This window comes from Gadus chalcogrammus, chromosome 8 (genome assembly GCF_026213295.1).
Source record: "Gadus chalcogrammus isolate NIFS_2021 chromosome 8, NIFS_Gcha_1.0, whole genome shotgun sequence".
NCBI lineage: Eukaryota > Metazoa > Chordata > Actinopteri > Gadiformes > Gadidae > Gadus > Gadus chalcogrammus.
The window spans coordinates 21,308,606-21,332,419 of record NC_079419.1 but is presented as its reverse complement, the minus strand read 5'-3'; the positions used below and the strand labels follow the sequence as shown (position 1 = coordinate 21,332,419).

The window sequence follows — 23,814 nt, the reverse complement described above, 5'->3', positions numbered from 1 at the left end:
GCTCCCATATATACTGAGACCGTCCCGATGATTGTTGATTTGATTTACTCCCTGTGGAGAAAAAAGTACATCACCTATGGGCAGCGTGACTACCTCTTGGGTGACGCGCAACCCAGGCCCAGGCTCTTCTACATGTTACCAAAAATACATAAAGAGCCTGTGGCCTGGAGTGAGCCCTTTAAGATCCCCCCGGGGCGCCCGATAGTTTCGGACTGTAGCAGTGAAACCTAGCATACGGCTGAGTACCTGGATCACTATCTTTACCCTCTTTCTATCTCACACGCAAGCTACGTAAAAGACACTTATGATTTCGTCACCAAGGTCCGTGCTCTTCGGATCCCTGGGCACGCTTTCTTATTCACTATGGACGTTGCCAGTCTGTACACTAATATAGACATTGCTGGGGGCATGCGCGCCGTGCGTGATGCTTTTAACCTGCGTCCTGACGTCACGCGCCCTGACGACTAACTTCTTCGCTTGCTGGAGATAAACCTCACGAGAAATGATTTCCTCTTTGACAATCAGTTCTTTCTCCGAATCTAAGGCACGGCTATGGGGAAGAAGTTCGCCCCCTCGTATGCAAACCTCTATATGGCGCAGTGGGAAGCCTCTGCGCTCGCCGTCTGCCCTCTGCAACCTCTATCATACATGCGTTATCTAGATGACATATGGGGCGTTTGGCAACACTCTGAATCGGAATTCGATCAATTTCTAAACATCCTAAACACGCACGATCCGTCCATTACTCTCAAATCATGCAAACATTTTTCCTCTGTTGATTTTCTCGATACCACCACGTTCAAAGGCCCACAGTGCATGACGTCCCTCATGTTAGACGTGAACGTTTTCTTTAAGCCCACAGACACACACGCGCTCTTACACAGCTTCCACCCTAGGCACACGTTCGCGGGGCTCCTTAAACCGCAACTCCTGCGCTTTGAGCGCATATGCTCCAGAACTGCAGACTTCTGGGAAGCAGTTAAAATTCTGTTTGACGCCCTCGCCCTTAGGGGATATTCACGATCGGCCCGCCGTCTCTCCCTTAAAACCTTTAAACTCACACGTCCTCCTCTCGAGGGGCAACGCATCCCCTTTATCACGACCTCCTCCACCTCGTCCGCTCGCCTGACCCGACTGGTCAGGTCGAACTTCCAACATCTCATCGACACGACCACTTACCTTCCGGGTTATGGCATCATCGCCACCTACAGGAGAAACAAAAATATTAGAGACCTCCTGGTGAGGGCCAAACTGCGCCCCTTGTCGGAGCCCAGAGTCACTAGACTCTCGTATTTTTATAATTTTATTCCGTTGGCCCGGAACCAAAACAATGGGAATGTTCTCCCCACTGAACGGCACTCAGGCCTCAATACGAAGAACTGTGTCTACCTGATCCGCTGTCTCACTTGTGAACTCCAATACGTAGGAGAAACAGGAAACACAGTACGTGTCCGCTTCCACCAGCACCGACATAATATCAAACATAAAAGAGACGCTCACCTACCCTTGGTTGTGCATTTTATACAACACGGATGGCTGGCCCTTTCCGCGTCGGTGCTAGAAGCCAACCCCTTCTGGTCTGCCGCCCAACGGCGCAGGTCTGAGAGGATTTGGATTGACAGGCTGGGGACCATGCAACCCCTTGGTTTGAACGTTGGGGTGGGTCGGGGACCCCTGGGGAGCAGCCTGATGATGGCCCGTGCCAGCGACGCCACCGTGGCGTCGTTAATTGCTGACTGTCCTAACCCTAACCCTCTCCCTCACCTGACCCTAACCCTAACCCCGACCCTCTCCCGGTCCTAAACCTAACCCTTCCCACCCCTTACCCTAACCCCGACCCCCTCCCTTACCTAGCCCTTACCCTGACCCCGCCCCCTGGCCCTAAACCTAACCTCTCCCACCCCTGACCCTAACCCCAACCTCTCCCTTCCCTACCCCCCAAAGGCCCCCTTACATGACCTCCACCCCGGCCCCCCACAAAGGATCCCCCTTTCTTATTTTTCTTACCATGTGTTTGTGTTTATTCTGCCCCCCTGCCCCAGCCCCCCTTCGTCCCCCTATTTTTTATTTTTCCTACATTCCTATTTACAAACAATATTACTTTTAATATGGTTTCCAAATGCACCCTGTGTAATTATTCTATTGATGTCCTGTGCCCCCCCCTTCCCTGCCATTCTTATTTATTCAAGCGATCACGTTACCACATCATTCCATAAAAGTGCTTTAATGTACTCTTCAAACCTCGACAGTACATTGATTTGACCCACTGTTTTAATAGGAACGCATGGTTTTGGTCTATTTGGCGACACCTGCTGACCACGGGGAACGAAAACACTCTGCGGCCATTTTGGTCCGAACTCTTTTAAGTTTTTCGGCTCAATTTGTAGCTTTATGTGTTTTTTTCTCCGCTTGTTCGTTTCGTGTTCTACTTTTACTATTTATCGTCACACATTTGGATTTTTGTGACCCCTAATACCGCTCTTATTTAATGTTTTGTTTACGTTTCTGCCCACGGAGGCCGCCATCTTGGATCTCCAACATTAATATGGTTTGGAGTCACTTAGCACCCCCTGTTGGTAACCCAAATTCATTATAACACCACGGTTCTCCATGCTCCATCTCCTGGATGTTTGATGGTAGTACAACGTACAAAAATAACATTGTTTACACGCTATATTTTTATTGCGGTTTAATTCGACCTTACGGCCCCCCTACTTTCACCAATTTATTCATTTACCCTCCCGGCTCCCCATTGACCCTTCCTGCGACTTCCCCCTTTATCTAGGCCATCAATTTAATTTATTTTATTCGTTTTTTATCGTTCTCCACCATCCCGTGTCCGGCCTCATTCATCTCCCATCCCCTACTCACCTGCTGCTTCCTCTTCCCTATTGTATATATGTAATTTAAAATGTATAGATAATGCAAATAAGGATGCTTCATGTGATATACGTCACCACACCCGCACTTGGGACTCGGCACAGAGATGGCGATCTCTCTGCTCCACTTCACCACTTTTTTTCAAGGCGAGGATAAAAGCATAGAAACCACTATAAGTCGGGGCACGTGGAGAGTTTTAGTTATGTGCCATCTCTATGTGCCATCTCTGTGCCGAGTTCCAAGTGCGGGTGTGGTGACGTATATCATATGCGTCGAGAGCAGCGAAGAGCTGTGTTCACAAAGCGGCCTCACATAAAGCCTAAAATTATCAAACTTCAAAATTTTTGAAAAAATTATCATTTAAATCCACAAACAACATATGTGTAATACAGGGCATATAAAGACTGGGACCAGAAAATAATTATTTTCTCTCCATTGACACCCATTCATATTTTTCGATCTCATAGGTCCCATGAGCTCTACCGGAAGGGGCGTGACTTCGCCACTCTATAGACCCTTTTACAGCCAACGTCATCAAATAGTTGCGTGCGCAGGCCGGCAACAGAAGTGGGGTTGTTTCCCAGTCGTTCTGACTCACACACGAGGTAGCAACTGGCTAGCAAGAGTTTAAAAGTGGATAAAAAACAGTTTCCAGCATTAAAATGTCTGGTTGTTGCGTATATGGTTGTCAGAATCGATATTCCACCGGCGGACTAAAGTTTTATAGGATTCCGACAGGATCACAACCATTTAAGATTATAACCCAAGCCTCATACATTGTTGTCTTGTGTCCTTGTCTTTGACTAGGGAGGATTTCTGATTTCACCACACAAAACTCAGAGTCTATGTCATGGTATTTGACGTTCTGTACATGACCACAGACAACGTATTCATAAGCATCCAGTGACTTATAGGCTCGTAATTTCTCTCTGGTGTACACGCTCGGTTTCTCTATTAAGTACGTATATATATCTGGCCACTGTATATTCGGCCACTTGTTGACGTCTTCAACCCACTCATTAATAGTACACGGATCTGGAAGTCGGACACCATTTGTCAAAGTCAAGTTGTTGAAGTAAAATTTGCGATCTTGTGTTGATAATTCCCTTGCATAGCTTGACAAGCTGTTGATCTCTGCCATACTTCTGTTGCCTGACTGCGCGCGCATGCGTTCTACGTCATCATTGTTTACAAACAGTAAAAGGGTCTATTGGAGTGAACGGAGATATCTACTTCTGGGCCCCATGATTTGAGGGACCCATCAACAGCCCGCTTAAACAGCTGCAATACCAGGCTTGGCCGCTGAGCACTGGTGGATTGCGGAAGTATGCAGTGCTCCTGGGGGCTTGTGCCCTGCGCCACTGAGCAGTTTACATAGGAATGAATAGGCGCCATTTTTGAATCCGTTGTCCATTTTATACACATCGTACATATGTGCCGTGGGCTCCAACAGAAGGGGCGGGACTTCGCCCAAGTTTTCCCGCTTCTTCTCAGTTTGGGGCCGAATCAACTGAACAATAGAATCTCGGATCTCCATTTTTGTGCCATTCAAGTGCATGTGGTAAGGCATATTATGCTCTGAAATGTATTATATTCTAAACTTGTTTGGTTATTATATCATTTAATGGCTTACATAACTAAGCATAAGTGGAGGACGTAAGTGATTTATGGTCAGAATCCCTCCAATCATCGTGTTGACTAGTCAGCGCCAATTCACTAACCAACGTTAAGTAACTCTTATTAACTTAGCAAAGGAATGTTAGCCGTCGATATTTACCCCAGATGCTCTGATTATGTTTCATTGTTAGACGATTGATCTGGACTCAAGCTGTAGGCCTACCAGTCAGATGAGTCACTCAGTGGAGGAGGTGAGACACCATATCAATACTTTAAACATCTGTTCATGCAACATTGGTGAGTTAATCACCATTAAATACGATCAGATGAGACCAATGTGTTCATGAAAGGGACCCTCCATGGAGAGAATGACAATTTAGGAGAACGATATTACTTTATTGATGCAAAATATGTGGGATTTACAACAGTTAATTGGCTGCTCTGTAGCAACTGTTGACTTTGATATATTCAGTATTACCTAGAATGTGTTACGGTTGTAGTTAAGGTTGTTTATCTACGAAGTGGTAAGGTTGTAGATGAACAGTATTGGACATTATGTTGTCTGTTTGTGGTGAAGGAGGACTTTGCGGATATCAGGGCCTACTTTTCCACAACAAAATGGAACCGCCTCTGTATGGCAGAGAAAAAAAGATTCCTGCAGATCAAGGAAAACCATTTGGTTATGTCGTCTCTTGGTAAACCACTCATACTTAAATATTATTTTACTGAGTACATTGCTCTACATACAGACACAGGTGGTGCTGCTGTACACATCACTGCTTCTTTTGTGTGTGTGTGTGTGTGTGTGTGTGTGTGTGTGTGTGTGTGTGTGTGTGTGTGTGTGTGTGTGTGTGTGTGTGTGTGTGTGTGTGTGTGTGTGTCAGGCCTGTCCTTTGTGGCTCCAGCCTTCATGAGGAGAGAGAAGCCCGGCCAGGTGAGAGTCTGCTCACCTGAAGAGACGGACTCTGAGGAGGAGCAGCTCTGGACCTCTGGATTGACCGGTACAAAGACATTTACAAGACATTTCTGGAAGGGGTAATGTTCAGTGAACATTATCCCTTTCAAAGCCCTGAAGATACATTAGCCTGCATATACTGCTTAATCATTTGACCAAAGATATAGCAACAAAAAGGGGTTTTATTGATTTAAAGGGATTTTATTGCATCTGAAAAAAGGAAAACCTGTAATAAACATTTTTAATAATAGGTTGTACCTCATAGTAAATTAGCAAGTTATATTACCCATTTTAGTCAGTTAGTTGAAGTGAGTCGTTTATATACTACTTTATAGTCAGTAGGGTTTTGACTCCGAACTTCGTTATTCGAATGTAATTCGAATATCAAAAAATAAATCAAAATTCGAACGAATATTAGGCAGCACTTAATATTCAAACCTGTTATGGGCAGGCCAAGAGGGAGAGACGTCAGAGAACCCGACGCAGTCTGTTCATAATATTGTAATGACCACGGAAGAGGCAGTGAATGAAGTATTGATTAGACAGCGATTTATTAGAAACCTAATAAACCGTTGGAACACGCAAGACCGGTAACCATAGCATCGCCGGTAAACAAACCTCGCAAAGCCCAATCCAGGGCTTAATCCGAATACTCATACTTATAGTATGCAATTTCTAGTACGCCACAAATATAGCGCGTCCGAAGGCTCAGTACTACGGTAGGTCACTACACTATCCCACAATGCAACCGGAATCTGGTAACGAACGAAGAAGAGATGGCTGCCAACAGCGGCTTAGAAAGACGTTGTAGAAAGCGGCGAAAAAAAGAGTCATTAAAAAGAGTAAAAAAGTAAAGTAAGTAATTAAGTAAAAAGGGACATTTTTAATTTAATAGCAACGATGACAAGACGGAAAACAGGTAATTTATCAAGGTAAACTTGCCGGCATCTGAGGGGAGATACGTCATCTCCAAACATCCGGTGGAGTTTCGGCGGTGTTCGGAAGCGTTCAGAGGCGGTCTACGCATAGTTGTAGACCGAAATAGTATGTACTAAGTATTCGGATTCAGCCCAGGTCTTACTGAAGGCATTTAATGGTCAAAATATTATTAATAAATATTCAAATATATTTGAATATTAATAAACAAACAAACTTCGAATATGATTTTTGGGCAAAAGTCAAAGCCCTAATAGTCAGTTAGTAGCATACATCCTTACTTATAGTTAGTCAGATATAGTATGTAAGTTAGGTTTTATCCTTCATTGGTTGTTAGTAGCTTATACTACCTTTTTAGTCAGTTAGTAGTGAGTAGGATACTTCCTTACTTAGAGTCAACAATAGGGGTGCAACGGATCATCATTGATCCGTGATCCGTTCGGATCATCTATTTCGGTTCGGCACACGCATGATCCGCGGATTGATTTATGAAAAAAAAAAAAAATTGCGCATGTTCAGTCCACACACAGCCGTAACCATTCCTGCTATAGTTCCAGGGACAGAGCTACTTAACACGCTCTGGGTAAAAGTCTGCAACAGTTCCCTTTTCAATAAGCAAACAGTCCTATGGCTCGTTGTGATTTATTGTCCTCAGCGTACAACATGAAGAACAGTGGGCATGGAAAATAAAAGTAGGCTAGACTTCGGTGACTACTGTAACGATAACTGCTGCCTCCAGTGCTACGTCTGTTTCCATATACTCGCGCTGCCACACAAACCGGTCGCCTAGGTTACCACACAGACGTAACACGTAGCTGACATAGCGATTGCTAACATAAAGAAAAACACATCGAGCATGGCCACGCATTTACAGCGACATCACCCCGGTGTTTCACTGACAGGAGTGAAACCGAAAGCGGCTCAACAACCGCTCATCACCGCGGCATTTAAGCAGCCCCTTCTTCCACAATCAGACCGGGCTAAAGCAATCACAAACGCTATTTTTTTTTTTTTTTTGCTGATCCGAAAAATGATCCGATCCGTGACTCTGATCCGCGGAACGATCCGAACCGTGAGTTTTTTGATCCGTTGCACCCCTAGTCAACAAGTAGTTATTTGGTTAAATATTAATTTATCGTAAGTCAGAAAGTTAAATACTACCTTATAGTAAGTTAATAGTAATAGGTTTTATACTGCCTCGGTTGTTAATAGCTTCTAAGCTACCTTTTAGTCAGTTAGTCATAGTTAATATAGTACATCCTTACATATGGTCTATTTGTTGTAGTTAATAGGTCACATCCTAACTCATATAGTCAGTTGGTAATAGTTAGCAGGTTACATCCTAACCTAAAGCCAGTTATGTCAGCAGGTGCTCGAGTGTGGAAGCCACCAACAGTCAGACAGGGGTCTCTACAACAGCCCAGTACGTCAGATGCAGTTTCTGTACAGGTATAAAACAGCACACATCACCTTCAGCAGCCTTACCATGTCCTGTCCTCTATGGTACGAGACCTGCTTCATGTCCGTGTGACAGCAGACTCATGGATTAAGGGTATTAATGACACCAGCACGATGTATAACCTTAGACGTATTGTTGCTAGGAGGTAAGGTACCTACTAGGGGTGTACGAAAATGTCAAAATGTCGATAGAAAGGGCTTTAAAGAGATGGTCAAAACACTCGATCCCAGGTACGCGTTACATGCCCGCACACACTTCAGCCAAATTGAGATGCCAAAACTATACGGCAAGGTCTGCAAGCAAGTGGAGAAACAAATCCATACTATTAAACATTAGTGTTTTTCAGAGATGGAAGTAACTTTAATTTAATTTTTTTGATGTGGTTTTGATGCCTTTCCAGTATTTTTCCCCCTTCAGAGGCATTTATATCGAAATTAGAAGATACAATTAACATACCGTGATATAATACCGTTACCGTCTATTCCTCAAATCTTACCGTGATATAGGGCTGGGCGATATTGCAAAAAATATTATCACGATTTTTTTTTTCGATATCGATATTAATCACGATATATAATATAAAAAAAAATATATATATATATTTTTTCTTTTCTCTTATTTTCATTGTTGTTGATAGGCTGTGTGTGTGTGTGTGTGTGTGTGTGTGTGTGTGTGTGTGTGTGTGTGTGTGTGTGTGTGTGTGTGTGTGTGTGTGTGTGTGTGTGTGTGTGTGTGTGTGTGTGTGTGTGTGTGTGCACCAGGTAATGGGCGTGTACTTAGGCATTAACCGCAAAACTGCGATCTGACTATTTTGTTTATTTCTGCCGCATTGGCTGTCAGGTAAATCCACATCAGAAATGTTGTTTAAAAAAACAACAAAAAAAAACCTTTTTTTCATATCGAGCATTTATGTCTAATGCTTATCGCCGTAATCGACGTGAGATTTATCGCGATTAATAATCGTTATCGCCCAGCCCTACCGTGATGTACATTTTAGTCCATACCGTACAGCTCTAGCACCTACCCACATTAAAAAAACTGGGAGTACTCCTAACTAGAGAAGTCACCTGACTGAAATCATATTGCTTTTGAGGGTAGAATACATTGCGTACTGAAATTAACATACAAATGAGTTAGTAGTTTTGCAAACTAGTCATCAGTCATCATTTCTGAAAATAATGCATCTCACCATCAGCATAAACACCCCACAGCTGTTGCTCTGATACTGGTGAGGTGCGTCCTGTGGTGGTAAAAGGGGAATGTGATTTGTCAATGATTCTTATTAGTATATAATGCCTATAAACTATAAAGTGATATCCACCCTCATTTTGTAGCTACATACAAAAAGTGCACAATGCACTTTCAACAAGCATTTAGCAGCAACCAGGGCCCATGAGCGTCACATAGGAACACTTCATTAAATCATAATAAACAATCTAGAGGCCTGCCTGTCTACCAGTGAATGCTACTCTACGAGATGCAATGAATCGTGCGCCAGCCACACGTTTTACCTCGTCAGCCAAGTAAAGTCCCTTCCATGGTCCATTGGACAAAGCATGTGCCAGGGTACTGAAAAGGTTTGGAAGACGTGTAAGTTGCAATTCATATGCATCATCATCAACACCCATTCAGTACACACTAAGCTTCGATTTCACCCAAGGGTGAATTAAAAGTACATGTTTTCCTAAACGTTGGTCATCAACGAGGTAATAAAGTAGTGACTAAGGGCACATCTGTCATCTGTTTTTCAGAGTGCTAACGATCTTTATTCATTCGTTGCGCCGCGACCGAACTGACAGAATTCTCTGATATGCCATGCATGTAAACATACTAGTTAGTTTAGACGTACTAGTACGTTTACATGCACAGTTTAATCCGATGCGTGTGTCACCACAACGAAGCAGAGTGGCCGCGATTTCATGCCTCTTACCATGCCAGCTGACACCTTAACATCCAACTTAACAATGTACTTTGGTAATGTTAACCTCACAGTAAAATAATCGGCAAAGCCTTCCCTGCAAACTTTACCCTCTACCTACAAACCGTCTTAAACGTTGCTGATTTCTGGCTATTATATGCTACGTTTATGGACGAGATAGCATAGCATTCGCTGCTACCGAACCATGCTTGTCACGAGTATTTACATCGGATTCGAATTCGGATACAACGATACCACAGCTTATCAGTGATTTAAATGAGAATACTTCACAGCCAATGTTGTCAAATAAACAATATCATACTTACTGACATAATCTCTCATCATAACCCTTTCGTTTTTCTGGAAAGTTACTACGAGGTAAAACCGCCAAAAAAGGAAGGGTAGCATACCCAGCATGCCTTGCGAAACTCACTCACCTCTTCTTGATTGATCGATGAAACCAAAGGATGAAACGCTACAGGAACGCCTGATGGGCGTTTTTGTGTCATGACGGAAACGCCCGATGGGCGTTTTTGTGTCATGACGGGAACGCCCAAGCCTGCAGCTGGACCCTTCTCTTTGGTTCTGGCGTCTCTTGGTAAACCACTCATACTTAAATACTATTTTACTGAGTACATTGCTATACATACAGACACAGGTGGTGCTGCTGTACACATCACTGCTTCTTTTGTGTCTGTATGTGTGTGTGCGTGTCTGTGTGTGTGTGAGTGTGTCTGTGTGTGTGTGTGTGTGTGTGTGTGTGTGTGTGTGTGTGTGTGTGTGTGTGTGTGTGTGTGTGTGTGTGTCAGTTCTCCATGAACATATGAAGGGCTCAAGTGTTTATTCAAGAGAGACGAACCTGAGAAATGTTCTCAGAGTTAACTACCAAGAACCGGAAGTACCTAAGGATGACGACTACTTCTGTAAGAGGGCTCACTCACTCTGTCTCTGTCTCTGTCTCTGTCTCTGTCTCTGTCTCTGTCTCTGTCTCTGTCTCTGTCTCTCTCTCTCTCTCTCTCTGTCTCTGTCTCTCTCTCTGTCTCTGTCTCTGTCTCTGTCTCTGTCTCTGTCTCTCTCTCTCTCTCTCTCTCTCTGTCTCTCTCTCTCTCTGTCTCTGTCTCTCTCTCTGTCTCTGTCTCTCTCTCTGTCTGTCTCTGTCTCTGTCTCTGTCTCTGTCTCTGTCTCTGTCTCTCTCTCTGTCTGTCTCTGTCTCTGTCTCTGTCTCTGTCTCTCTCTCTGTCTCTGTCTCTCTCTCTGTCTGTCTCTGTCTCTGTCTCTGTCTCTGTCTCTGTCTCTGTCTCTGTCTCTGTCTCTGTCTCTCTCTCTGTCTGTCTCTGTCTCTGTCTCTGTCTCTGTCTCTGTCTCTGTCTCTCTCTCTGTCTCTGTCTCTCTCTCCCCACCTCTTTTTCCCCACCTCTTTTTCATTCACAAACCAATTTTTAATCTTCCTGTTTCTGTCTATTTAATATAGATTTGTAGCTGAAGCTCTCTTGGACGTTATAAATAAATGAACTCTCCAGTCTGTGATGAGTGTAGGACTTTCTTCCTCGAAGAGTGCGAGGTCCACGGTCCTATCGTCTTCGTGGCTGATCGCCCCGTTGCTGTCAGAGAGAAAGACCGAGCCAAGAAGACGCTGCGCGCTGGGTTTGAGGTATATGTCGTACTTTAACACAACAAAGTTCTCCCCGTCCAATGAGACGGTATAACATTCATTGTTCAATACATTTCCCAGCTAATGTATATAAAAACAGTAATGTGAACAGTTATATTGCCAAAGCAGATGGATATATCTCTCCCCCAATGGTTCTTCTTCCTGAATCGTGCTTTCCGTCTATCTCTCCCTCTCTCCCCCCATGTCCCTCTATCTGCCCCTCTTTGTGACTCCCTCTCTGAACTCCCCCCCTGTCCCAACCCCCTCTTTCCTTTCCTCCCTCCCTCTTCCTGTCTAAATCTCTCTCTTTCTCACTTGTTTCCCAACTACTCATCTCCATTCATTTCTTATCATATCTTATCTTCCTCTCCCCCCCCTCCATCTCACCACCTCTCTTCCTCTCTCCATTCCTCTCACCTCTCTTTGTCTCTCCCTGCCTCATTCTCTCTACATCTCTCTTCTCCATGTGTCTCCATCTCGCTCTCCTCTACCTCTCTTGTATTCTATCTCTCCTCCCTCCTCCACCCCTCCCTCCCTCTATGTATTCCTCTCACTGTACGACTCTCCTCCTCTCTCCATCTCTATCTCATGTGGGGTAGATCAGAGATTCTGGGATCCCTGGGGCCGGTCTAGGGGTGTTTTACTGTGGAGACGGTGGCCTTCCCATTGGAACACACTTTGGACCCTACGAAGGACACAGGACAGATGAAGAGGGAGCCCTGGAGAGTGGATACTCCTGGGAGGTCAGTGTGTTTGTATTCATTTATTTTGATCTAGTCTTGTGTGTGTGCTTGTGTGTTTATTGGATGGCATAGAGTCTGATTAACACATTTCTCCAGATCTACAATAGCAGACACAATGATTACATTGATGCAAAGAGAGAGACACTTTCTAACTGGATGAGGTAGGACCCTATTCACTTTTATACCATCTACTGCATGAATAATGTTCACAATTTTCTTACTTACAATTTTCTTACTTGATTGATAACATTTATATTTCTCCATGTCTGTTATCTGATTAGATCCACAATATTTTCTGTGTTGCTATGACATATGCAGAAGATACACTGTAAAGGTGTGTTGACGTACCTGTCTGTGTGTTAGGTACGTCAATTGTGCTCGTAATGAAGAGGAACAGAACCTAATAGCGTTTCAGCACAAAGGAGGGATTCTGTATCGCTCCTGTGGCCTCGTGACTTCAGGAGCAGAGCTCTTGGTCTGGTATGGGGACGAATACGCCAGACATCTGGGAATCGGATTTGATAGACTGTGGAACAACAAGAGCTCTACTAAAGGTCTGCCTTCAAGTCTGTCTTTCTATCAGGGTTTGGTTTCTATGCGGCACTTCATGACCACATCTCATTTTAATTCAAAAGAGCTTGGACAATAAACATCTACATTAACAAAGCAGTGAAGAAATTATGCAGGAAATAGTAAACAAAAGATGACAACATAATAGAAAAATATTCTTACTTGGAACAATGTCTAAATGGGAAATATGCAGTACCATGGAGGTTTCAAAAAAACAATCCAATTATACAAATTCAGGTATGCTTGATTAGGATGTGCAGCCTTATCAAGCCCCAAAGCCTAAACCACCTGACTCTGGCCAGGTGAGGCTGCTTAAACCAGCCATCAGCAGCACTCTCAAAAATAAAATACACATGACTCTCTCTTTCTCCTAGGAGGGAGATCCCAGCTGACACCAGCACAGGCTTTCCCCTGTCCCGAGTGTCCGTACTCCTACACGTCTCAGATCTTCCTCCACAAACACGTGAAGAGGAGCCATGGCGACCTGTACGGCCGACTGCTGAGGAGTGGGGAAATCAAGGTGGAGCCTAGGCTCCTCCCATACGTCGCAGCCTCCTATCAAGAACCAATCGGAGCCTCCCGGGGAACCGTCCAAAGCACAAGCCAGATTCCAGCAGAAGGAGCCGGACGCCACAGATGTGAGAAGTGCAGTAAAACCTTTAGTCACTCTGATGGTCTGAAGGTTCACCAGCGCATCCACATGGGAGAGAAACCATACCACTGTAAACAGTGTGGGGAAACATTTAGTCTATCTGGTGAACTGAAGAAACACCAGCGCATCCACACAGGAGAGAAACCATACCACTGTCAACAGTGTGGGAAAACATTTAGTCTATCTGATTATCTGAAGAAACACCAGCGCATCCACATGGGAGAGAAACCATACCACTGTCAACAGTGTGGGAAAACATTTAGTCTATCTGATGATCTGAAGAAACACCAGCGCATCCACACAGGAGAGAAACCATACCACTGTGAACAGTGTGGGAAAACATTTAGTCTATCTGATGATCTGAAGAAACACCAGCGCATCCACACAGGAGAGAAACCATACCACTGTCAACAGTGTGGGAAAACATTTAGTCTATCTGATTATCTGAAGAAACACCAGCGCATCCACATGGGAGAGAAACCATACCACTGTCAACAGTGTGGGAAAACATTTAGTCTATCTGATGATCTGAAGAAACACCAGCGCATCCACACAGGAGAGAAACCATACCACTGTAAACAGTGTGGGAAAACATTTAGTCTATCTGGTGATCTGAAGAGACACCAGCGCATCCACACAGGAGAGAAACCATGCCACTGTAAACAGTGTGGGAAAACATTTAGTCAGTCTGGTCATCTGACTGTACACCAGCGCATCCACACAGGAGAGAAACCATACCAATGTAAACAGTGTGGGAAAACATTTAGTCAATCTGGTACTCTCAAGCGTCACGCACAACTTCACAGAGGAGTCTCCACCCAAACAACCATGTGAAGAAACTAAATGGTTCCCAGACATCTGTTATTCAAATCTAATCAAACATGGTTCTTGCTGTTATATGTTAAAAGGGCACATGAACGGTTAATTGTTTATCTTATCAACTTTATGTATTTATTTATATGTCTGTATGAGTGAAGGTTTTTACCCGAAAAATGTTCAGAAGAAAAATAGTTTGAGAGAGATAATGTTAACTGAATTATTCTCTGACGTCATTGTTATATTTATTTCATTTGTATGTATTTATTTATTTATCCTGTAGAAATTCAAATAAAATCAGATATGCAGTGTGGAGAAGTCTGGTTTTGTCTGGATAGAATAGAAGCAGTCCGACATGTTGGTGAATTATATTTGATATGCTGTTATGTATAACGTAGAATTCAAAGGATGAGCTGAGGTCCCGTTACTGACCACCAGAGGGAACCACAGCACCACGAAGATGTTCCCCTTCCCCGGATTCAGTGACATTTTGAATTAATTATTGATAATTATGTTTCAATCTCCCATTAATAATTACTATTCACCGTCCTTCAATGGAAGTGAGAAAAAAAGGATGTCTGATTTAAACCGTTGAAGAGGCCTGTGATTTGGTAGGCTAATACAGTGAACAAATGATCGATATATCAACCAGTGGCGGTGGGTCAATAGAGGGCGCTAGGGCGCCGCCTCTCCGTGAAATATTCACTTCAATATACAAAGCTGCAAACTTGTCGCTTTCCTGCGACAATCGCCGTTTTCTTGGTCTATTTGGTCATTCACGTGAATCGTGTAGAACCGGAGAGTTTTTTTTTTTTTGGGGGGGGGGGGGGGGGGGGGGGGTTCCAGAATTGCGAAAAATTATAAGTATAAAAAACATACAAACTGGTAAGCTTTTCCCACCATCGTATTGGTTTAAATTGAAATAAGCCATTTTTTTAAGCCAATCGTGAAAAGGCCGACAGTCGGCAGACTGGATCTGGCCCTCAAATTGTCTTGACCCCGGTGGAGGAGCTGTTAATAAACATAAATTCAGGGCGCCCTGGCATGGAGGGGGTACCTGGAGGTAGCCCATGGAAAGCCAAGAAGGCCACAATCCGACCAGAGAGTTCTGTACCCTCCTCATCGACCAAATACAGAACTTCTTTATATCTGAAGGTCCTGAGGGCAACAAAACCCTGGCCCTAAACAGTGTTGGTAAGCTTTGAATTTAATTTATGGTATTGGGCGTTGCAATTTAGAGTTTTTAACATGCATTTAAAATGAGCAACAAACTTTAATAACCTTGTGCTTTTCCCCTTATCACAGCATTGCAGAAAGGACAGTACAGGCTGGTGGGGAAGATGATTGCCCTCTGCCTGGTGCAGGGGCAGGTCTCTCCGAGATTCCTATTCCCGCGCCTCTACAGACAGGTTTGTAATCTGTCCCCTCTTCCTGCCAAGCTCCAAAAGGCAAGTAAATGGTTAATGTTAATTGAAACCACTTTTTGGAGAAGTGTTTTTGTGTCAAGATACTGTGTGGTGTGCTCTATAGTGTACTGATGTTGAATTTCAATGTATGATTTATGTCATACACATATGTCAATGCATTCTTTACTGATTTGTGCCATGAAAGTGCTTAGAAATCTCAAATAATGATTATTGTTCCTAATGTATGATATTAGATTGCAGATGCCACACATGTGGAAGGTGCCAGGGAGGCTATGGAGGAGGCCACAGACGAGCTCTCCCTCATGGGCTCCTTCTCCTTTGTGCGGAGCCTCCCGCATAGGGATGAGCTGCTGGGGGCAGCCCTCAACTTCCTCACAGAGGGCCGTATTTTGACTGCTCTCAATCAGTAAGTGGAGCTGGGAATTGACTATTTAATGGACTGAGACCTTTGTGTTGGAGTGAAAAGTTATCATGTGTTCCAAAATAATCTAAATTTATATTAATTGAAAGGATTCCTTGTCTAATTGATTTTTATCTTCACATTATGTACAATGGAGTAGGCTGGAACAGGCTTCAGAGCAACAGACCTTATATTTTCTATGATCTAATATCTCATTGATTTTACAGATTCAAAGAAGGGTTGGAGACCTTCGGGATTCTAGCTCTTTTGAGGATCCACCATGAGGAGCTCAAGGGGGTCTTCATGGACACACCTGAGCCGCTGCTGGCCTCCCGGTTGGAGTCCACATTCATGACGTCCTACCTGTCTGAGCCGGGCTCCAATCGGAGGAGGAAGGAGGCCAGGACCCTTATATATTGGAGGGACTGGCTGATCGAGGTGGAGGGTAAGGAAGTGTTTCTATCTACAACCCTTATCTATCTAATTGTTCTTTGTTAATATATGCTTATTCTGAATTTGATGCACAATTCAAAACAGGGGACCACCAAAGAGGAAAGCTGTAGAATGCTCAAAAAACAACAATGTTCAACTGTTTCAACATTAGTAACTGGTAACAGGTGATATTATCATGAATGGATATAAAAGGGGCATCCTGTAGAAGTTAAGTCTTCACAAACAATAATGGGTCACAATACACAAAGGAAAAATACAAGACTGTTTACAGCTCTGCATGAATGAACAAATGCACACATGAAAAATATTTACTATTTGATTTGTGAACCTAGGCATACCTGTAAATACAGCACTGCATAGGGAATTATAGTGAACCGATTGTGACAGAACCAGCATAACACATTTTATATTTTTTTCGAAAGAATGACACATTGATTTATTAGTGCACACTTAGGGTTAAACAAGGACTTTTGAACATTTCTATTGTGATCTGAGAAATGCAACATAAACCAACATAAACCATAACCTACATTTCTCTGCTGAGATTAATAAAGTATATCTTATCTTAACTAAGGACGACGAAAGATTGGCACATGTCAGGCAGTGTAAAATTCCTGTTAATGTTCACATGCGGTCGTTCTTACAAGTTATCTCTTATGTACTAACAGATGGAGATACGAGTCTCACCCTGGGGGCGGTTCTGGCGTTTGCCACGGGCCTCAAAAGGATTCCTGCTGTGGGTTTTCCCATCGGACCCCGGCTTGAATTCCTCCATGAGGAAGATGGACCGGCCCTTTTCCCCACGGCCAATACCTGTTCCCTGGTCCTCAGGCTACCGGTGTATCCGGAGTACAATCGATTTAAGGAGGCCATGGAGGAAGGAATAACCTCCTGTGGGAGTACCTTTGGCGTGGCCTAATTTGGTGCCCAACCCCGTGGAAGGACGCTTGGAGTGCCCCCACACACACAGGGAAGGACGCTTGGAGTGCCCCACACACACACAGGGAAGGACGCTTGGAGTACCCCCACACACACACACACACACACACACACACACACACACACACACACACACACACACACACACACACACACACACACACACACACACACACACACACACACACACAGGGAAGGACGCTTGGAGTGCCCCCACACACACACAGGGAAGGACGCTTGGAGTGCCCCACACACACACAGGGAAGGACGCTTGGAGTGCCCCCACACACACACACACACACACACACACACACACACACACACACACACACACACACAGGGAAGGACGCTTGGAGTGCCCCACACACACACACACAGGGAAGGACGCTTGGAGTGCCCCCACACACACACACACACAGGGAAGGACGCTTGGAGTGCCCCCACACACACACACACACACACACCTTTTTTCCCACTCATGACCTGCACCTTGACGTGGTGAGTGGCATTTCCACCAAGCCAGGTCAAACTATTGTGTTCCAGCCTCACTATGTTAAAGGTAAACAAAAACAAATGTCTGACTGCAACAAAGTGCTCTATCTCTGTAAAGTACAATGGGGAATTACAAAAGTCCTACATGGTTGAACTGTATCTTCCAAATGTTACAGACAGACTTCTCAGTGACTTGGCTGAATTCATTGGCTTGGCTGCGTTCTGTTCCTGTTGTGGTAATAAGAAGTAGAGCCCCCCCATCTTCATCTGCCTGCAGCTGCCTTCTCCAGGTCAACTTCGTCCTGAATGGGCTTCCTTCCAATCGGGCCCTGCTCCTCACATTAAGCAGAGCCCAGCTTTACCCAAGACGCAGATGTTTTTATCACTGTTATCCCTCCATAAAGTTTCTTTGATGTGTTGTTAATCATGTATGACTAATGCTGCCCTACTGTGTGAAAGGTGTGAAAACTTTGGGATAGCTTATGGTCATGATGTTTACGTTGAGAAATATGTAGTAGGCCTACTGCTTAGAAATACATTTTTATGAAGCTTGTTTATATGCTATTTCCCATGATGATAAATTAACATTTCATTGCTGTGAGTTGTGAAGATTATACAAATAAATAGTAAATGCGCTGAATCAGAATACTAATTTCCCATGATGATATATTAACATTGCATTGCTGCAAGATTTGTGAAGATTATACAAATACATTTTAAATCCGCTGAATCAGAATACTCTATCAAAACTTTAGTGATGGATTGTAAATGCCCTTACCGAAGTACTGTACAATAAGTGCAATTTGGAGGTACACTTGTATTTCACTTGAGTATTTAATTAAACCGACTTATCTCCAGATGTTTGCGATAAACTGGAGGATGACGGGAGAAAATCCTGAAAAATAAATGATTGAAGAGCCCCCCATGATCCGCTCGGAAAGTCATAGTCACGCTGATTACAGGTGTTTTTAAAATGCGTATACGGCTCTCACATGACAGCCACGCAACGGACACATCATCTTACATCATTTGATGTATTGCTGTATTAAACCAGCAAACCATCGCAAGGAAATGTAACAAAGCTGTAGCTGAAAGATTCATCCACAAACATCAGAATAGAAAAACACTGGCAGGGACCATTTTAGCGCATAATGACTACTGCTGCCTATGCTTGTGGCAGTAATGCAATTCTGCTGAATTATTTGGAGGACTTATAGCCTACTTGTAGTGAGGTATTTTTAACAGTGCGGAATCTACAGCTGGTCACTTTCACTGGCTAAGCAAAATGAATCCCGAACAGTTGAACCTCTGAATTGATCCTGAAAGCCTATGTCCTAGAATAATTCATTTGTATTCCGTTTTAGGCCATCTCACTAAAGGTCACTTAATAGCCTATTTAAGCTCACCAAGTCCAGTATTCAGAATTCAAAGCATTTATTCACAAATACGTTCTATTTTTTTGACAAGCAGAGCCGACAGTCCTGTGCAAGTAGCCTATGCAAATTAGCCATGTGCGCCAAACAGAAGATACGCAATGAACTGATTGTTGCGCATTGTTGTGGATATGTAGGCTGGTTAGTTGTGGTTGTTTGTGGTCTTAGTGAAACAGCCTTGCCTTGGAGTTGGAGTGATTGTGTGAATGTGCGAGAGAGTGCACCTGCCGTGGTGATGTTGGGCTTGTTGTGGGCTTATATGTGATCAATGATGTATCTGTCTGATCGTATTAGCTGGTTAAATAATGTCACAAGATCGGTCATACTGCAGGCTCTCATTTGCAAATGCACTGATTGTGTGCCCGTCTCCGATATGCTATATACCTGGCATTTATTCAGTTCATGTTCTTCTGAGTGCGCAAGAACGGTGCCATCTATTGTCGTGTTTGCATTGTAATGCATTGTAATGCATGTAATGCATTGTAATGTAATGCATGCTTTGCCCCTGCCTGTTATAAAATAACGTGCATCCAAACAACTTTAGCCAATGCAGGTTCCTATTGCTTTACCAGTGTTTAACGTGTGTGCGTGTGTGGGTTTGTGTGTGTGTGTGTGTGTGTGTGTGTGCGTGTGTGTGTGTTGTCATGTAGGCTATAGATATAGATTGATTGTCTTGGCTTGCTTGCATCCATGAAATATTGTAATGTTATGGCCTAGCTGGCTACTGCATATCGAGAACAATCTGGGGATGTGGGCATCCCCGAATATTGACGGGTATTTCGCACACTGCCATCTCAATATATAGCCTAACATATACAAATATATCACTGTACTAGACACAAATGTATTTTCCACTAGTAATTCCATTGTAGTGAAACTAGTAAAGACAACACAGCTTTATGTTACAGCGAAACATGGAGGCACTGCAGCTCTAGTCTCGACAATGCGTTACTTTAGTCTGGTATTTCTCTTCACTGATTGGTTAGACAGCCTTCAAACTTAGTGGTCAAGCAAAGAAGAGGGAGGGGCTCGTTCTGCATACCTAATAGCCGGAGTGAATAACTAATAGCCGGAGTGAATGACTAATAGCCGGAGTGAATAACTAATAGCCGGAGTGAATAACTAATAGCCTGAGTGAATGACTAATAGCCGCGGCTATTAGTCATTCAAAACCGTACGGAAACCGTACGGATTCCGTACGGATTCCGTACGGAATTCTTGCCAAACCGCACGGAATCCGTACGGAAACCGTACGGATTCCGTACAGTTTTGCACTTTTACCGCGCCATTCTAGGGACGGATTGTGGCCTTCTTGGCTTTCCATACCTCCCTAACCCTAACCCTAACCAGCTCCCTCCTCTACGCCTCACCTTAACCGGCTCCCCTCCCACCCTGGAGGGGCCGACTTAGGGTCCGCCCCCGTCCACAGGCCGGCTGAGGGGGGGCCCCCACTAGGAGGGCCTGGATCCCTGAGTCAGGGGGTCTTCCCCAACAGGTTCCCTGAGGGGACCGCTGACATCAGGAGCGGAGACGATCGGGGGGGGGGGGGGGCAGCCACACACACACATCGTACCCCTCATCAGCACATTGACACAACACATCACAAACACAAACTGAAACACGCATTCACACGTGCACAACACAACAACCCCACACTCCAGAAGCATAAAATAATATGAGCTCACAGGAAAGTCCTGGGACCTCCCGGATGTCCTGGGACCTCCAGGATGTCCAGGGGTCTCATTTATAACCGTTGCGTACGCACAAAACGGGGCTGAAATTGGCGTACGTGACTTTCCACGCCAAGGTTGTGATCTATAAAAAAACAACTTGACGGGAAAATGTGCGCAGCCGTAAGCAAACTCTGACCCATGCGTACGCATGGTTTGGAGGAAAAGGAGAATTGGCGACACAGATGGTGTGGTGGTGAACTGAAATCAGACCGAAGAATTGTAGAGTGAGAAGAATGATTATGTTTTATCATCACCCTTCATAAATTTAATTTCAACCCGTATCATGCGTTAAATCCTAATCAGAATAATTTAAGTCAACTGCGTTATTTCTCAGTTATTACTCCAGAAACATCTCCTTAGAATAGAAATAAAAAAAGATTCTCTATATTTAATCCCGTCACTCCATACTGTCCACTGACGGCGCGACTGCATGGAATAAAGCATCTGTCCAACGTGTGTCAATAACATAATATTTTTATGTGACACTGTAAACACATAATCAAATGTCAATTAAATCCCAAGTGTGGAAAACCAAGCCACACAAGCATCAAGAGTCTGCCTGTTACTCTTGATGCTTTTCATGACAAATCACGCATTAAAAAGGGATTATGTTCAAGAACATTTTACGCGGGTGATTAAAAACTGATTATCCAAGGTGTTCTCGGTCAGTCTTATTACCGTAACCCTATAAATACAGAGGTCTGCGCCGTGGTAATGCTGCACTATATGGCACTTCTGGCGGACCATGCAAATGGCAGGATTCGGAGGGATAGGGTCTTTACGGACCATAACGATTTATTGGTACATAAAAATATGTACCTTTATGTCAGACCACTTCTTTTTTAATTCTGGGACTGTGCGCTCCATGCTACTGACAGAGTTCACTGCTGCAGCCACTCACTCTGCTTTTTGTTGTTGGCGATCCCAATCCCGGGACCGCCGTACAAAACTACTTTTCGGGCCTCCATCTCACTCACAAGTGTCTCCACTTCAACCTCCGTGAAATTTCACTTTTTTGCTTTTCTCAGTACTTCTGCCATTGTTTCCGACAAGTCATAATACTTGCATCTGAGTCTGTTTTATATGCAGATCGCATTCATGAGGTCATTTGCATTGACCATTTATGGTTAAAAAGGGGCGTGTACAGGGCGGAACGTGAAGCTGATTCAGCTGCGCACACTTGTAGGCAGTCTGTGATTTATAAAGCAAGGATTGCGTACGGTGTGCGTACGCAGGGTTTTATAAATCGGAATATTTTTTGGCGCACGCAAAACTTGGCTTCTGGGCGTACGCACATTTTTAGTAACGATCCCACGCACAGTTTTATAAATGAGACCCCTGGTGCGGGCCTCTTCTCCACAGATATCAGAAGCGCCCCCTCTCCACACCAAAGCCACTTTCAGCAGCTGGCGGTCGTCTGGAACCAGCTACGCCATCACATGCTCCGAATGCCACGTCATATATGTCGGCGAAACAAAGCACACGATACTCCCCAGACTTAAACAGCATGTATATACTCTACACATAGGCACACTCAACACTCACATCGTCCAACACTTCCAAACACAGCCCATTACCTCACTATTCATCACCGGACTGGAGATGAAGGCGTGCTGGGCGGACAGACAGAGGCAGGCGGCGGAGCGTAGATGGAGAGCAAAGCTTAAGACCCTCCCCCCTTGGGCCTGAACATCAGGGAGTAGGGGCCGCACTGGGACGCTGCTGGGGGCGCTGGGGGGTCCTGGGACTCCTCCTGGGGGGTTCCCTGCATGGCGTCAGGTCCATTGTGTGTTTTAATATGTTGCATGTTTTTATCTTTACTGTGTGCTTCCTTTACATCATGATGTTATTGAGGCCTTCCACCTCTTTTACTGCCCCATTTATTACATTGGAGGCTTCTGTTATGTGAAAGGAACGTGTGAATGGTTTCACTATGCCTTATTTATCTTTAATATATATTTATTGACCTATTTACTTATTCATTTTATCTATTTTGTCTTTTTTATTTTATCTATTTATATCTTATTCGCCAGCACATATTTTTCCCTGTGTGTTTTGAATACTTCTTGCATGCTTTTACCAAGTCTTTATAGATATGTATGTGTGTGTGCATTGTTACATTAAAGGGGTTCCTGCATTATTCACCCATGAATTCTGATTCAGATTGCAGTGTGCTCCTTTTTATTCCTATATTTACGATTTACGCGCATGATTCACTATTTATGAGAGGATATATATGGATGGGTCGGGATGCGTGGATTTATGGGTGTGTGTGTGTGTGTGTCTCTCTCTATATGTTTATATTAGGGCAGTCAAGCGATTGAAATATTTATTGGAGATAAATCGCATTAATGTGAAGGGCTCTGACCTCCCAACTGGAGCCCAATGTGACCCGGCCAGAGGACGGGCTCTGACCTCTGACCTCCCACCTGGAGCCCAATGTGACCCGGCCAGAGGACGGGCTCTGACCTCTGACCTCCCACCTGGAGCCCAATGTGACCCGGCCAGAGGACGGGCTCTGACCTCTGACCTCCCACCTGGAGCCCCATGTGACCCGGCCAGAGGACGGGCTCCTGATCAACTCTCATCATCACATCACTCATGATCACAGAGCGTCGTGTCCAGGAATGTTTTAATAAAGCGCTGAGAGCAGAACGCTGGGATTCCTGTGAGCTCATTACACCAAACATACACAACGCCTTTAGCTTCATGTTAGCTTTAGTGATAGCCACCTCGGAAT

General features: G+C 44.2%; 3 protein-coding genes and 2 long non-coding RNA genes across 8 annotated transcripts; 4 read left to right on the top strand and 1 right to left on the bottom strand.

Moving 5' to 3' along the window:
* The first annotated feature begins 4,350 nt into the window (after nucleotides 1-4,350).
* LOC130387817 (uncharacterized) lies at nucleotides 4,351-5,511 on the top strand. 3 transcript variants are annotated; one of them, XR_008896352.1, is made up of 4 exons: nucleotides 4,351-4,441; nucleotides 4,689-4,748; nucleotides 5,075-5,192; nucleotides 5,382-5,511. It is a non-coding gene; the product is annotated as an uncharacterized LOC130387817 (long non-coding RNA). The 3 variants fall into 3 exon arrangements; XR_008896353.1 differs by lacking the exon at nucleotides 4,351-4,441 and adding an exon at nucleotides 4,446-4,536; XR_008896351.1 differs by lacking the exon at nucleotides 4,351-4,441 and having other exon boundaries at nucleotides 4,448-4,748.
* Nucleotides 5,512-8,918: 3,407 nt separating this feature from the next.
* LOC130388087 (uncharacterized) lies at nucleotides 8,919-10,233 on the bottom strand. 2 transcript variants are annotated; one of them, XR_008896378.1, is made up of 4 exons: nucleotides 10,092-10,233; nucleotides 9,359-9,416; nucleotides 9,037-9,087; nucleotides 8,919-8,958 (listed from the first exon to the last, which is right to left on the bottom strand). It is a non-coding gene; the product is annotated as an uncharacterized LOC130388087 (long non-coding RNA). The 2 variants fall into 2 exon arrangements; XR_008896377.1 differs by lacking the exon at nucleotides 8,919-8,958 and having other exon boundaries at nucleotides 8,981-9,087; nucleotides 10,092-10,229.
* Nucleotides 10,234-10,579: 346 nt separating this feature from the next.
* LOC130387932 (histone-lysine N-methyltransferase PRDM9-like) lies at nucleotides 10,580-13,409 on the top strand. The gene is made up of 7 exons (XM_056597225.1): nucleotides 10,580-10,688; nucleotides 11,286-11,416; nucleotides 12,016-12,159; nucleotides 12,256-12,320; nucleotides 12,523-12,713; nucleotides 13,104-13,249; nucleotides 13,281-13,409. The coding sequence occupies exons 1-7, from the start codon at nucleotides 10,589-10,591 to the stop codon at nucleotides 13,407-13,409; spliced, it is 906 nt and encodes a 301-aa protein (XP_056453200.1). The 5' UTR covers nucleotides 10,580-10,588.
* Nucleotides 13,410-13,597: 188 nt separating this feature from the next.
* On the top strand, nucleotides 13,598-14,341 carry LOC130387401 (zinc finger protein 239-like). The gene has a single exon (XM_056596448.1). It carries the CDS (start codon nucleotides 13,598-13,600, stop codon nucleotides 14,213-14,215), a length of 618 nt encoding a protein of 205 aa, XP_056452423.1. The 3' UTR covers nucleotides 14,216-14,341.
* Nucleotides 14,342-15,846: 1,505 nt separating this feature from the next.
* On the top strand, nucleotides 15,847-17,476 carry LOC130387402 (G2/M phase-specific E3 ubiquitin-protein ligase-like). Its single transcript, XM_056596449.1, has 3 exons — nucleotides 15,847-16,030; nucleotides 16,252-16,469; nucleotides 17,146-17,476. The coding sequence occupies exons 1-3, from the start codon at nucleotides 15,897-15,899 to the stop codon at nucleotides 17,394-17,396; spliced, it is 603 nt and encodes a 200-aa protein (XP_056452424.1). The 5' UTR covers nucleotides 15,847-15,896; the 3' UTR covers nucleotides 17,397-17,476.
* The last annotated feature ends 6,338 nt before the right edge of the window (nucleotides 17,477-23,814 follow it).

Bases quoted from the DNA above. Each gene is read 5' to 3' on its own strand.
- LOC130387932 (XM_056597225.1), top strand. From the start codon at position 10,589: ATGAAGGGCTCAAGTGTTTATTCAAGAGAGACGAACCTGAGAAATGTT. The intron at 12,321-12,522 runs GTAGGACCCTAT...TCTGTGTGTTAG, and splicing joins ACACTTTCTAACTGGATGAG to GTACGTCAATTGTGCTCGTA. The intron at 13,250-13,280 runs GTGGAGCCTAGG...CATACGTCGCAG, and splicing joins TGAGGAGTGGGGAAATCAAG to CCTCCTATCAAGAACCAATC.
- LOC130387401 (XM_056596448.1), top strand. From the start codon at position 13,598: ATGGGAGAGAAACCATACCACTGTCAACAGTGTGGGAAAACATTTAGT.
- LOC130387402 (XM_056596449.1), top strand. From the start codon at position 15,897: ATGGAGGAGGCCACAGACGAGCTCTCCCTCATGGGCTCCTTCTCCTTT. The intron at 16,031-16,251 runs GTAAGTGGAGCT...TTGATTTTACAG, and splicing joins ATTTTGACTGCTCTCAATCA to ATTCAAAGAAGGGTTGGAGA. The intron at 16,470-17,145 runs GTAAGGAAGTGT...ATGTACTAACAG, and splicing joins CTGGCTGATCGAGGTGGAGG to ATGGAGATACGAGTCTCACC.